Source organism: Phaenicophaeus curvirostris, chromosome 14 (assembly GCF_032191515.1).
Source record: "Phaenicophaeus curvirostris isolate KB17595 chromosome 14, BPBGC_Pcur_1.0, whole genome shotgun sequence".
Taxonomy (NCBI): Eukaryota; Metazoa; Chordata; class Aves; order Cuculiformes; family Cuculidae; genus Phaenicophaeus; species Phaenicophaeus curvirostris.
In genome coordinates, this window is record NC_091405.1 from 12869955 (window position 1) to 12884468 (window position 14514).

General features: G+C 46.8%; 2 protein-coding genes across 3 annotated transcripts; one reads left to right on the plus strand and one right to left on the minus strand.

Annotated features, from left to right (window-relative positions):
* Window positions 1-2301: 2301 nt before the first annotated feature.
* On the minus strand, window positions 2302-6034 carry TERF2IP (TERF2 interacting protein). The gene is made up of 3 exons (XM_069868723.1): window positions 5452-6034; window positions 4401-4477; window positions 2302-3381 (listed from the first exon to the last, which is right to left on the minus strand). Exons 1-3 carry the CDS (start codon window positions 6014-6016, stop codon window positions 2938-2940), a joined length of 1086 nt encoding a protein of 361 aa, XP_069724824.1. The 5' UTR covers window positions 6017-6034; the 3' UTR covers window positions 2302-2937.
* KARS1 (lysyl-tRNA synthetase 1) lies at window positions 5928-14489 on the plus strand. 2 transcript variants are annotated; one of them, XM_069868720.1, is made up of 14 exons: window positions 5928-6058; window positions 7314-7464; window positions 7674-7839; window positions 8227-8320; window positions 8587-8773; window positions 8904-9029; window positions 9254-9373; window positions 9596-9758; window positions 9859-10032; window positions 10783-10868; window positions 11740-11825; window positions 12149-12275; window positions 13760-13903; window positions 14348-14489. In XM_069868720.1, the coding sequence occupies exons 1-14, from the start codon at window positions 6015-6017 to the stop codon at window positions 14432-14434; spliced, it is 1755 nt and encodes a 584-aa protein (XP_069724821.1). In that variant the 5' UTR covers window positions 5928-6014; the 3' UTR covers window positions 14435-14489. The 2 variants fall into 2 exon arrangements, with proteins under 2 accessions (XP_069724821.1, XP_069724820.1); XM_069868719.1 differs by lacking the exon at window positions 5928-6058 and adding an exon at window positions 6091-6191.
* Window positions 14490-14514: the final 25 nt, after the last annotated feature.

Sequence of the window (14514 nt, forward strand, 5' to 3'; positions counted from 1 at the left end):
CTGGAGTGAAGTGCACAACAGAACACATCAAGGACCTTAGATAAAGGAGTAACAGACAAGGAACGCTGTCATGAAGTGAGCAGGCGCAGGACCCAAGTACTCAGGACTGATTTTGTGAGGAGAGGGAAGGATTAAGGGCTGAGAAACGCACTGAGATTGAAAGTGGATAGGTTACGTTTGATGCCAGAGAGAAGGGAATGTAGAGAAAGGAGTCAAAGGGAAGTGCTATGAGTGGCCCACTGGCATAGAAGCTGGTGGCTTCTACAGCAGCCTGGAAGGGCAAGAGCCTGAATTTGCTCAAACCAGTAAAGAAAAGTCGCAGCAACTAAGACATTTCAACATATACTATCGCTGCATAGTTTCTAAACATATTGTAGAAAGATGCCAGATGTTTCCTGGTTATTTGTTTTTTTTGTGACAACTCGATCTGGAAAACCCAGAGAAAAACTGTATAGAGTGATGTCCAAGTTTCTGTCTATGTATTTTCCACAGTGAAAAGCAGCAGCCTATGTAAGTAACATCCTAGAAGCTTGCCTTAATAGCCTTGGCAGGCTTTGGGGGACACTTCTCTTGGACCCTCACAGCTCAAGGGAGCTCCTTGGCTTCTACGGCAATGTGCTGCTCATAGCACTTCCTCTATGGTAAGGGTCTAACTGGTGGAAGAATCAATTCTGCTTGGGGTATCTGAAATCTCCCTCCAAATACAAGTAAATATAAGGAAATGCGATGAGGATTTGAGAATTGAACCTTTACAGAAATAAGATGAAATGGTATTTTAACAAACTAATAACAATTATTAAAGTTCTTCTGTACTTCCCAACTTTCAGTGTAATTAAGTGTGGCTATTTTAAAGCCCAATTATGAAATAACAACAGTGTACTGTTAATAGCTTCTTTAGTCTGGACTTCATGTACTAACTTCACTCAGGATAATGTTTTGTTGAACAACAGAAAACCTATCATCAGGCTGAAATGCTTCCTTTGTTCTCACAATTAAAATGCTTCTGGTTCTGATTCGTCAAAACATGCCTGATGGAAAGCCTTGAAACACAGTGCAACCTGAACCTTGGAGAAAAAAAAGGTATGTACTCCTGCTTCTAAACTCTGCAGCTGCACCTCATCTTTGCTGACAGTTGAGCTAAAACTCTATCCAAAGATCTGCCAGCGCTGGGAAGTATTACTGCTAATCCTTGCGCTCGGGACCCATCTCAACTTGTACTAAAAACAGAAGCGGGGGGTGGCTTGACATTAAGTGTCATGCTATATAAACTACCCTGATATTGCTTGGCCTGGTTCATTCTTCCAGTCCCCTCTTGCTTCTCAAAGCCTGGATTTATGAAATCTTAAAGTCAAACCCACAGCACTTTTGTCAAGAGGAATTTATTTGCCCTTAGCCTAAAGCATTTCCAGTCATCTTGGTCAAGTAACGCTCAGGATGCTGGCCGTGAATTGTTCTGGTTCTCTGCCAGAATTCAATTCCCCTACACCAACTGATTTCCCGTAACTATTACTCAGTGCAGGACAAAAAGTTCTGTTTGCAATTATGTTTTAGCTTTGGTTTCGGTTTTCTTTTTTTGGCTTGAGCAGGCCAAGAAGCAAGGAGCCGCCCTGAACACTGCACTCTGTCTCAGTTTTTCCAGTTGAAAACATGCCTTTGCAAGGATGTATTTTCTGAAAAGAAATAGCAGGATCCAAAAAGTTAAAACTCTAATCACGTGAAGCTGGGAGTCCAGTGACTCCTTCCAAGGGCATCTTGCTGGGACAGAGATAATCCTTATGGGACAGTAAGGGACAAGGCATTGGTAGGTCTCAGCACTTGGACTTACTTAGATGAGACATAAATCTCCCAGTGTCGGGACGGAGATGATTTTGAGGAGAACAGTTAAAATGTGAGGCCACGTTATTTAAAGCAACTCTGGCCAAGTCATTACATTATCTTTGTTCTCTACTTCAGACATCTCCTTCTGCATGCAGGAGCCCCCTGAGCAGGATGGGGGTTACTAAGTGTAGACAGCTTCAAGATTTTTGAGAAAATTAAGTCTGTTGGGAGGAATTTACCACTGCAAGCATCACAAGACACCTTATTAAATGCTTAGAAGCAAGCCTACATGAAAACTGACCCAGGTTCTGAGAGTGTAAAGGCTCTCAAAGAGTAGGTCCTGCTTTGGTGAGGCCCCATGCTTCCTGGCAGTCCAAGTTGTCCTTGTGTGGCTTGAATTGCACAGGTGAAAAAAATAAGAAGTCTGATGGCTTGCATTAGAGCCTAGGAAATTCAAGTTCAAATTCAAGAGTGGCCCTGAAATGTTGAGACTACCTTTTTTTTAATAATCGTTGAAGAAACGCTTAAGATTTAACTGTAGAGAGACTATTTATGTAGACGCCTGTCCATCTGCCAAGCTCTTTCCTCTGAAAAGGAAGATAACGATTTAGAGCGGAAGAAAGATCAACAATGGAATATAAGGCAACTCCCATAATTTTTTTAGCAATGTTGCCAACTGGCCTTGAAGATTTAGAATTCTCAAATGTTTATCAGTCGGCAGCATTCTCTGGCTGGTAAAGTTTCTAATCTTTTAAAAATCTTACTATTTTATTTGCTGTGTTTATTTGCACTCTCTTGTAAAATGCTTGTCTGGTCTTCCACACAAGTCTCAAGAAATCAGTACGAGCAGTAACAAATAATTTTCACTACTTCAGCAGGAATGACCTGTTCAGCAAAACACTGCATAATATAAAACGGTTTTGGTTTTTTGGTGCCATACTCAGTATTACACATAAAAATCAAATAGAAAATCCGCCTTTTGTTAACATATTATTTTAAAGCATTTCTGAAACATCAGAATGTTGCATTAAATTTTCCATCACACTTGCATTTCTGAAATTACTTTCTTTTTTTAAGTTCTACCACAGTCCTAGATCAGTAGGATCTCTGCTTTTCTATCTAATTTTTCCTAAATGCTACCCGCTTTGCTACGTTTTCAGCTCCAAATTTTGCTATTAATTTATTTCTGACATGTTCATCATCTTTTTGCAATTCCAAGTCATCTTCTCTGCTCCATACAGGGTACCCATCTAGGCGCCGCCCCGTCTCCAAAAACTGTAAAGTAGGTTCCACTTCCCCGCTGTTCTTCAGAAAGGCCTGTGTAACAGTTAATAGGTCCATGCCAAACTTCTCCATGAAGTGCTGCATAGTTTTCACTACTTCTCCTACCTCACTGGAAGAACAGCACATCCTTGTTGGTCTTTCTTCCCTTTGTAATTGAGTGTCAGGGAGAGCAGAGTCCTCTGGTCCAGTTCTCAAACCAGATGCTGTTTCTCCTGGGGACTTTTGCTCTCCAGTTTGTGCAGAAAGGTCTTCTGAAACATCTGAAGCATCACTTCCTGACTAAAAGTAAGAGAAGTAGAGTCATCAATTAGACATGGAATTTTCTGGCAAGTTTCTTCTATCACTGCTACTCAACCACCTTCCACTGTGACTTTGCAGTATATAAAAAAATCAGAAATTACTAAGCATAGTAAAATTCAGTGACTGATGTGAAGCTATATGTGTTAATGAGGATGTACAAGATCACAGAATAAGATGAACTATGAAGGAGAATTTGAACAAACTAAATATAAAAAGCAAAAGTAAAACAGGTTTGTTCAGCTTAGAGAAGGCTCCAGGAACACCTTATAGCAGCCTCCTAGTGCTTAAGAGGTCTACAGAAGATCTGGGGAGGGGCTCTTTACCAGGGAGGGCAGGGACAGAATGAGGAGAAATGTTTTAGAGCTGAAAGAGGAGAGGTTTAAATCAGATATTAGGAAGATATTTTTTCCTGGGAGGGGAGTGGTGAAGCACTGGCACAGGCTGCCCAGAGAAGTCGTAGCTGCCCCATCCCTGGAGGTGTTCGAGGCCAGGTTAAATGGGGCTTTAAGCAACAGGATCCAGTGAGAGGTATCTATGCCCGTGGCAGTGGATTGGAACTGGATGGGCTTTAACATCCCTTTCAGCCCAAGCTGTTCTGTGATTGGTTAATGCAACTGCGTGAACATTTTATGCCTGAAGTGAAAGGTGACTTCCATTTGCCAAACAGCTTTTAATGTAATAACTGTCACATTAACTTCCTTGAGCTGACTTGAGCGGGGAATCAAACTAAGAGAATGTGCTGCAGTTTGGCATGTTTCATCATGAGCCACGTGGCTCACGTGAGGCTTCTGTTGTGGTGCCAAGTCATTTAAGAAATTAATGATGAGTTAGACTCATAGAATGGTTTGGGTTGGGAAGGGACTGCTAAAGGTCCCCTGCGGTGAGCAGACACATCTTCTAGTAGATCAGGTTGCTCAGAGCCCTGTCCAACCTGACCATGAGCGTTCCCAGGAACGGGGCAGTCACAGGTGTGCAGGCTGGGACAAGGAGAGCCTCACCTCTGTGCTTTCAAACTCCTGATTTGCTGCCTCGAACAGACCCGGGCTCCGGAGGGGCTGCTGAGCCTGGTGGGACTCTGTGGGAACACACAGGGGTGAGTGGGGACATGGCAGGTCCCAGACCCCGCACGCGGGCACACACAACCTCCCCCCCATCCCGGTTCCTGCTATACCTGGTCCCCGTTTTCTCCTGGTGGTGCCCCCTGCTCCCCTCTTCCCCTACAGCCCCCACCCCATCCCTCTTAACCCCATTGATGAAAGGGGCTACAAGAAAGCTGGGGAGGGACTGTTTACAAAGGCTTGTAGTGACAGAACGAGAGGCGATGGGTGTAAACTGGAGAGGGGCAGATTCAGACTAGACAAAAGGAGGAATTTCTTCATCATGAGGGTGGGGAGGCCCTGGCCCAGGTTGTCCAGGGAAGCTGTGGCTGCCCCATTCCTGGAGGTGTTCAAGGGCAGGTTGGATGGGGCTTGGGCAGCCTTGTCTGCTGGGAGGTGTCCCTGCCCAGGGCAGGGGGGGTGGAAGTAGATGGGCTTTAAGGCCCCTTCCACCCCAAACTATTCTGAGATTCTATGATAACCTCCCCACTCCTCCCCGTTCCCCATTTTCCCTTGGCCACACACCCCATTCCCCTCCTCTGCTCCCCGTTTTGTCCCCGCTAACCCCGGCCTGCCCTGCCCCTGCTCCCACTCCCCATCTTCATACAATCACAGAACCACGAGGTGGAAAAGGCCTGTTGGATCATCGACTCCTACCGTCCCCATCTGCCACTAACCCATGTCCCAGAGCACCTCCTCTACCCGTCTCCTAAACCCCTGCAGGGCTGGTGACTGCACCCCCTCCCCGAGCCGCCTCTGCCAGCGCCCCACGACCCTTTGTGTGAAAACTTTCCTCCCGCGCTCTAGCCCGCCCCTCCCCTGGCGGAGCTGGAGGCCGTTCCCCCTCGTCCCGTCCCTGGGGAGCAGAGCCCAGCTCCCTCCTCCCGGCCACCGCCCCTCCGGCCGTTATAAAGCGCGCCGAGGCCGCCCCCCCGCCCCCCGCCCCTCTCACCGCGGGGCCGCAGGTGCCGCCGGTACCGCTCGCGCATCGCCTGCCAGCTGTGCCGCGTGAGCGCGCGCCGCTCCAGCTCCCGCCACAGCGCGCGCCCCCCGGCCCCGGCGCGGCCCCGCACCGCCCGCAGCAGCGCCGCGTCCTCCGCCGCCGAGAACGCCAGGCGGCCCCGCGGCGGCGAGGCGGGCGACGAGGACGACGACGAAGAAGACGACGACGACGTCGACGACGGAGCCGGAGCCGGAGCGGGCAGGCGGAAGGGCTCGATCGGCAGGCGGCGGTTGCGCCGCACGCACTCGGTGACGAAGTCGGCGGACACGGCCCCCGCGGGCGCCGCCTCGCCGGGCTGCGCCAGCGGCACCGCGCCCGGCTCCTGCACGCGGCACAGCCGCCCGCCGCCCGCCAGCACCAGCGGCGCCAGCCGCAGCTTCGCCGGCCCCGGCCGCACGTAGAAGCGCATCGGGCTCCCGTCGTCCCGCACGAAGAGCGAGCGCCCCGGCGACCCGCGCCTCCCCGCCATCGCCGCGCCCGGCGCGCAGGCGCGGCCGGAAGGGAAGACGGACATGGAGGAGGCGGCGGCGGAGAGCGAGGGGCGCCTCAGCAAAAAGTGAGGGAGGGCGGGCGGGGGGCTCGGGGCGGCGGCGCCGGGACGGGGAGGAGAGAGGAGAGCGGAGCGCGGGGGGCCCCATGCTCGCCGCCGCGCGGCTCCGCGCCTGCCGGGCCCTCAGCCGACACTGCAGGTCGGTGCCTCGCGGCCCGCCGCGTGCCCGGGGGGCGGGGGGCGCGGCCCCGGGAGCCGGCGCGGTGCTGGGCGCGGGTCGCGACCTTCTCTGAGCGGTCATGGAATCGCCAGGTTGGAAAAGACCCATCGGATCGAGCCCAACCATTCCCATCAAACACTAAACCATGTCCCTCAGCGCCTCGTCCACCCGTGCCTTAAACCCCTCCAGGGAAGGTGACTCAACCCCCTCCCTGGGCAGCCTCTGCCAGTGCCCAGTGACCATTTCTGTGAAAAATCTTTTCCTAATGTCCAGCCTAAACCTCCCCTGGCGGAGCTTGAGGCCATTCCCTCTCATCCTGTCCCCTGTCACTTGGGAGAAGAGCCCAGCTCCCTCCTCTCCACAACCTCCTTTCAGGTAGTTGTAGAGAGCAATGAGGTCTCCCCCCAGCCTCCTCTTCTCCAGGCTGAACAACCCCAGCTCTCTCAGGAAAAAAAATGCATAAATGGGGCTCACGGGTTGTTGTGGCGGTTTGATTGGTTTGGGCAGAATCAGAAACCTCAGAAAAGGTGAAAAAGTTCAAAGAAGAAAATTCTTAAATGTGATCAGGGAGCGTATTGACAGAGTTTAACTCTTTTGGGCAGAGTCAGAAAAGTAAGACAAACTGAGAGAGTTTGAAGAAGAAAAAGCTTAAATGGGCTTACAGGTTATTGTGACAGAGTTTGATCAGTTTGGGCAGAGTCAGAGAAACCTCATAAAAGGTGAAGAAGAGTTCAAGTAGGAAAATGCTTAAACATATTCAAGGATTATTGTGGCAGAGTTTGGTTTTATCAGAGTCAGAGAAATCTCAGATGATCTGAGAGTTCAAAGAAGAAACGTGCTTAAACGTGCTCAGGAGTCCCTGTGACAGAGTTTAACTGTTCTGGGCAGAGTCAGAGAAGTCTCATAAGAGGCGAACTGAAAAAGTTCAGAAAAGAAAATGTTTAAATGTGCTCACAGATTATTATGAGAGTTTGATTGTTTTGGCAGAGTCAGCGAGATTACAGGGGTGTTTTCACTGTAAGCTTTTGGCAGAATCCTGCTAAGTGCTTCCCTGTAGAAGCATCCAACAGCTGCTCCATCTGGTTTCCTTCTCTCTTGCAGTGAGCTGAAGAGGCGTTTAAAGGCTGAGAAAAAAATAGCTGAAAAAGAGGCAAAGCAGAAAGAGCAAAGTGAAAAGCAGTCAAATAAAACTTCCTTTACTTCTAACTCCGAGAGTAACATCGGTGCTGATGAGGAAAGCTTGGATCCAAATGTGAGTGCCTGGCCTTGTACTTGTTACTGTCCTGAGAATAAATGTTACTGATTTACATTGGAATTTTTTTATCCAAGGGAAACTAAATGGTTTTAAAGGGAGAGACCCACGTATTCCTGTATTAGGGGAGCTGTGTTTTAATTTATGACCTGTAAAACAGTTTCGGTTTCTCAAGGAAATAATTTGGTTTTGTTTTTTCCTGGCAACAGCAATACTTCAAGATCCGTAGTCAGGCAATCCAGCAGCTGAAGGGCACCAATGAAGATCCCTATCCCCACAAGTTCCACGTAACCATTTCTCTCTCAGATTTTATAGAGAAGTACAATCACCTGCAGCCAGGAGATCACCTGAAAGACGTGACTGTGAGAGTGTCAGGTAAAGGCTTACCTGGGACACAGAAGTGTGACCTGTTGCTTTGCTAAGCCAAGTCTTAGCCACTTTTAGTCTGTTCAGATTTTGCTGATCCCCCTTTACTCGGTCGTGAGATCTGTAGCAGTGTTAGACTATTCAGGACACGTCCTTTCTGACTGAGTGAACCCATGCAGCAACAAGATCAGATTGTATTATGGGTTCCAAGGCCCAAAGTTATTTCATCTTTTATGCACTGGCATTAATTTTGAGAGTTAAGTGTTTCACTTTCACAGTTGGTGATCAGGTCAGAGCCCGTGATTCCTTGTTCAAGCGATAATACTGTGACTTTTGCCCCTGCATCCTTTCTGCTAGGGGTTCTTTTCCTGATGTCCTCCATGCTTTGATATTTAGGTCGAATCCATGCAAAGCGTGCGTCTGGAGGGAAGCTGATTTTCTATGATCTTCGCGGTGAAGGAGTCAAGTTGCAGGTCATGGCGAACTCCAGGTAATAGGGGTATTCCCAGCAACGTTCTAAACTGAACTGCATTCTGGGGCCTGAAGATCTGTGTTTCAGCTTTCTGTTCCTTCATTTCCTTAGACTGTTTGTGGGTTGGCCTAGGCAGCCAGGTAACCTTTTGCTTAGAATGTTGTGATTGGCTTCCTTGCTAGAAGAATCATTTTTTAAAGGATTTGGCCTGGGGAGAAACTTGCAGGATAGTTTGGAATGTTGAATGTTAAACAGAACTGCTTACATTGGTGTTGTAATTACAGCCTTTACAAATCTGAGGAAGAGTATGTACGCATTAACAACAAACTGCGTCGTGGAGACATTATTGGCGTAGAGGGGAATCCTGGGAAAACCAAGAAAGGAGAACTGAGTATTATTCCTACTGAAATAACTCTGTTGGCTCCATGCCTGCACATGTTGCCTCATCTTCACTTCGGCCTCAAAGATAAGGTACGTGTCATACCTGTCATACGCTTAGAGGGAGTTTAACAGACAGGTCTGAATTGATGACCTCTTATATCTGCATGTGAGATCAGTCACATTTTGTCTAGCTTGTTTTAAAGATGCTTGTTCTTTCCAGGAAACTAGGTATCGTCAGAGATACTTGGATTTAATTCTTAATGATTATGTGAGACAGAAATTTATAACCCGTGCAAAGATCATTACGTATATGCGGAGCTTTCTGGATGAATTGGGCTTCCTTGAGGTAAGCTTTGGTGTTTATTTCTCTGCATACTGAATGTGTTTCGAGCTTTTCAACTTAAAGGAAGCCTTATATTTAGGCTCATATGCAAGAAATGAGGTTACGGTTGGCTTTCTGGGCTGCAAGCACACATTGCCAGCTCATTAGATGAGAGCAGGGCATTGAGGTAGGAGCCTGGAAATATTTATGCCACTGTTAAATTAATTGCTTTTATTATTATTTTACAGATTGAAACTCCTATGATGAATATAATCCCAGGTGGAGCCGTGGCAAGACCTTTTATCACGTACCACAATGAGCTGGATATGAATTTATATATGAGAATTGCTCCAGAGCTTTACCATAAGGTAAAATACAAGCACCTCATGGCTACACCTGTGTTCTTCAGACTGTTGCGATCATATTCTAAAACATTAAATGTAGGTAAAATGAAGATTAAATCTTCTTGAAGAAGGTGTATTCATTGAATTGGAGGAAACAAATGTGTCTTGAAGGAGATGTCTTGCAGTTTTGTGTGTTTGAGCTCTCTTTAGTTCTTTTGAAATTTACTAGGATTTCTTTTTGTTTAGATGTTGGTGGTTGGAGGCATGGACAGAGTGTATGAAATTGGGCGTCAGTTTCGGAATGAGGGAATTGATTTGACTCACAACCCTGAGTTCACAACTTGTGAATTCTATATGGCATATGCAGACTACCATGACTTGATGGAAATTACAGAGAAGATGCTTTCAGGTGACGTATGTGATATTAATTTAAAAAGAGTAAGAATCTCTAAAAGAATTGCATATTATGTGGTATGCTCTTCTTCTAAACTTCAGATTCCTTGTTTTAGGGATGGTGAAACATATTACTGGAAGCTACAAGATTACTTATCATCCAGATGGTCCAGATGGACAGGCCTATGAGATAGATTTTACCCCTCCCTTTCGGCGCATTAGCATGGTCCGTGATCTGGAGAAGGCCCTGGGAGTGAAATTTCCACCTGCTGAGCATTTTGAAACTGAAGGTCAGATGCTGAGTATGAACATGGTATACTTCTTCCCAATAAGAAAGAGGGCAAAAGGTCATAGAACCACCAGGCTGAAAAAGACCTCTTGGATTATCGAGTCTGTCAGCTGCTTTTTTGAGGTGGTATTAACACATGAGATTGCTTTTCTCTGGTTTTGTCTGTTACCCAAGAGCCCATAAAGAATCCTTAATGCCTTGCAGTCTTTGGCAGGATCTGACCCTTTTGCCTCTTCCTTTGAGTATATGAGATGATATGTACTCAAGAGGTATGACTAGGGGAGTTCTTCATCTATTAAAGAGACCCAGCTTTTTCTTTCCTATTTCTTCTGTCTTTCTTTCATGCAGTTTAGTCTCCATGCCTGTGATCATAGGTGAGGAGCAGAATTATTTTGCGCTGTCTTCAAGACGTGTGTACGTGCCATTTTATTCCTGGAGTCCAGAGCCATAAGGAAACAAGTTCATAAACTTTTTTTTTGATTTTTGCTTTTCCCCAGATAATAATATCCAGCAGCCTTGTGCAGCTGTGCTCAACAGTTGCCAAGTTTCTGAAATAGAAAAGAACATGTTTTAGTGTAAGCCGATTAATACACAAAAACTATATTTGCCTTTGACATTAAAGCTCAATGCTTTCCATGACGTAAACCATTAAGATCTTAGAAATAACTCTTAAGACACACTGAAGGGTGCAGAAAGAAAAAAACATGTTTGCCTGGGTGTGTTTTCCAGTTTTTGTCTACAACTATTTCAGAAACTCGCAAGTTCTTTGATGACCTCTGTGCAGAGAGAAATGTTGAGTGCCCACCTCCCAGGACAACAGCCAGGCTTCTTGACAGAGTAAGTAAAGGTCATGTTTTTATAATTCTAATGTTGCTGAGGTTCTGCTGTATCAACAGAAGTCTCTTCCAAGTAAAAGTTTAGCTGTGTCTGGGAAAACACACTGAAATGCATTTTTGCTGTTTCTGTAGCACAATGAGAAAACTTACTGCGTAAAAAACTTTTTTTGTGTTGTGTACACCAAAATGTAGTATCCTGATGCCTGCTTAATGTGAGTACTAGAGGACTTTAGTTTGATAACTAGTCTCTTTGCGCTTAAAGCAGATCTGCTTTGTCTTGTGTCAGTTTTGTCTGAGATCTGTGCATTTGTAACTACCTTACCAAACTGGTAGACTTACCATATAGTTCTTCTTCCGTCAACTGTATCAAGTCTTTTCCTTTGTGCCCAAAACATTGCCTGGTAGCTCATAGACTCCTAGAACATCTTGAATTGGAAGGGACCCACAAAGATCACGGAGTCCGGCTCCTGCCCCTGCACAGGACAATCTCAACATTCACACTGTGTGTCCCAGGGCGTTGTCCAAATGCTTCTTGAGTGTTGTGAGACTTGGCACGGTGACTGCTTCCCTGGGGAGCCTGTTCCAGTGCTCCACTAGCTGTTTTTCTGCTGCTTTTCCTGTTGGCTTATGTTGGAATGTTTGTTTTGAATTATGTTATTGCTTTTAGCTATGTTGTTTCTCTTATCCAGCTAGGACATGCACCCTTTGTTAATGAAGGCAGTATCATGATAAGGAATTATTAGTTGGGAAGCTTTTCAGTTTTATAATACCCTCTCCAGTTAGTGAAGAAAGGGAAGCAGAATGTTTGGGGAAGGCAGCGCTTGGCAAGTGATATTGTATTCGACATAATTGTTTTGCTTTCGTTTTCCCAGTTAGTTGGTGAATTCCTGGAAGTCACATGTATCAACCCTACATTCATCTGTGACCACCCCCAGATCATGAGTCCTCTAGCCAAATGGTATGAGCATGAGTCATAAGATGTAACTCTTTTAACCTTTTGTTCCTACTTGATTATAAAGAAAGTAAAAAGTCACATATGTGAAAAGAGAGGTTTTGATGTGTTATACTAGTTTGTGAATTCTGACACCAGCCAACATACACGCTGGTTTCTGAGCTGTGAATTCCATCATCCAGGGAAGAGGTGTGCTGATGCTCAGTAGTTTGAAGTTTGGACGGTTGTCACTGCTTAGTGTTGGCAATTCCCCTGAAGTAATGTATGTGCTCCTTGCTTCTGTAAAGATGTTTATTTGAAGGTATGGTTGTTCTGTCACCTTGACCTAGGCATCGCTCTCTTCCGGGACTAACAGAACGTTTTGAACTCTTTGTAATGAAGAAGGAAGTGTGCAATGCATACACAGAACTTAATGATCCTTTCCGGCAGCGGCAGCTTTTTGAGGATCAGGCCAAGGTATGGAGTCTTGCCGATAGTGAATCGGTGATAAGCAAAGAATGTTACCTGTGTCTATTCCAAATCTGTTCTTAGTCCCTACTCCTGAAAAGGGCCCTTATTACTTTGAGCAAGTATTTCTCACTCAAATGAAAGCCTGTGATTAAAACCTCATTCCTTATAAAAGAACCTTGCTTTCTAAGGTAAACAAGTCAAAACACTTGCTGATGAGGTTTTTTTAGTAGTGTGACTTTATTTTGGAATATCTTTCCTTTTACTCTACATGAAGAACTAATATTAAAAAAAGCAAATGTGCAAAGTGTTTTCTCTGTCTTGCTCAAGTCAAAAGTTACTTTTCCTCAGTTAGATGTTTATGTAGTCATACAACATTATACTTCGAAGTTCTTAAATTTTCCTGTCTGGTAAGAGTTTGAATGGCGTGTAAGAAATAACCTAATTTGCTGAACCAAGTTATGTGATGTGGCTTTTGTTAACTGGCTATCTTGATAGTAAGTTTCAGAATGTTCAGTCAAAATGAACATTACGGATTTCTTTCATGTTTGGCCTGTTGTACATGTTTGCTGCAGCTGCCTGTCATGGTTTTAGCCAGGCTTTGCAGTCATATGATTACATGTTTTGAATGAAAATCTGCCTGAAAAATTAACATTAAGGTGGAGATGAGGGTGAAGAACGGCAGTTGGCATTTCAGGATTTCAGACTCGAGTAGGAAAGTTTGCATTAACAGTCTTGCAAAGTCTTCCTTGAAACTGTGAGCAAAAATGTTTGTTGTTTCAACACTCACACTTGGCATTTTCTAAATTAGAGAGGGCTGGATAGTCTGTTTTTGTTATTCCTTTTGGCAGTGGGAGGCTATCAGGGTCAGTTAGTTACCATGTCAGTGTAGGAAGACTTTTTCATTTTTCTGCTTGTGGAGAAAAAAGCAATCCCTAAGCTCTGTTTCATGAAGCAACTACTGATGGTTTGAACAGTTATTCTGCTTCATTGTTTCTGTGAACATTAAAGAGGGAGTGACAAATGATAAAGAATCCTAGAATGACCCGAGTTTGAAGAAACCTACAAGAAACATCAAATCCAACTCCTGTCCCTGCACAGGACAACCCTAAACATTCACAGTGTGGGTCTGAGAGTGTTGTGCAAATGCTTCTGGAATATTGTCAGGCTTGGGACCATGACTCCTTCCCAGCGTTCCATCACCCTCGGGGTGAAGAACCTTTTCCTAGTATCCAACCTAACCCTCCCCTGGCACGTGTCCCTGTCATTCCCTCGAGTCCTGAGAAGCCTTTGAAAGAATTTATTCCATTGGCATCTGCTGCCGTGTGGTCAAAACTTGCAGATTGGAAAGGAATTGAGCCTGGAGCTATTTGGAAAGAACCTGAACCAGTGATCGCAGCTCTATGGGTGCTGTGAGCTTGTCTAATCTGTTACTAATGCAGCTGCACAGGGCTCTGTACAACTCGCCTTTTACGATTAATTTTCTCACTTAGGCCAAAGCTGCGGGTGACGATGAGGCCATGTTCATCGATGAGAACTTCTGCACCGCGCTGGAGTACGGGCTGCCGCCCACTGCGGGCTGGGGCATGGGCATCGACCGCTTCACCATGTTCCTTACCGACTCCAACAACATCAAGGTAAACGTGCCTGCTGCTGGCGGCGTGGGAGAGCAGGGAAAGAGCTTCCACCGGGGAAGAGCTTCCCTGCTCGGGTCAGGCCGCTCCCTGGCGCTGAGGGCGGCGCCGAGGGCCGCGCCGGCGGCAGCTCTCGCGAGATTTGCCCGCGGGGTTCTCACCACGTAGCGGTGTGCAGCCACTCTCGCGAGATTTGCCGCCTCGGTCCATCTAGCGGGGAACTGCCGTTCTCGCGAGATTTGCCCGCAGGGTTCCCCCCCCACATAGAGGGGCCCAGCTGATCTCGCGAGATTTGCCCGGCGGGGTTCTCCCCACCTAGCGGCGACCAGCCGCTCTCGCGAGATTTGCCCGCGGCGGTCTCTCCATAGAGCGGGGGTTGGGGCGCTCTCGCGATATTTCCCGCGGGGCGGGGGTGGCCATGATGTCTGACGCTGTCCGTGTCCGCAGGAGGTGCTGCTCTTCCCCGCCATGAAGCCGGAGGACAACAAGAAGGAGGCGCAGCCCGAGCCGCCCGCCGAAGGCACCTCCGTGTGAAGCCCGGGGCGGCGCGGCCCCTCACTGAACGCAGCTCAATAAAGGCGTGTCTTTCCGCCCGGCTCCGTGTCTGTGCGCGC

Coding starts and splice junctions, on each gene's coding strand:
- TERF2IP (XM_069868723.1), bottom strand. CDS start 6,016: ATGTCCGTCTTCCCTTCCGGCCGCGCCTGCGCGCCGGGCGCGGCGATG. Junction 4,478..5,451: donor GCGGCACCTGCGGCCCCGCG/GTGAGAGGGGCG, acceptor GTGTTCCCACAG/AGTCCCACCAGGCTCAGCAG. Junction 3,382..4,400: donor AGGAGTTTGAAAGCACAGAG/GTGAGGCTCTCC, acceptor TCTTACTTTTAG/TCAGGAAGTGATGCTTCAGA.
- KARS1 (XM_069868719.1), top strand. CDS start 6,139: ATGCTCGCCGCCGCGCGGCTCCGCGCCTGCCGGGCCCTCAGCCGACAC. Junction 9,759..9,858: donor TACAGAGAAGATGCTTTCAG/GTGACGTATGTG, acceptor TCCTTGTTTTAG/GGATGGTGAAACATATTACT. Junction 13,904..14,347: donor CCGACTCCAACAACATCAAG/GTAAACGTGCCT, acceptor CCGTGTCCGCAG/GAGGTGCTGCTCTTCCCCGC.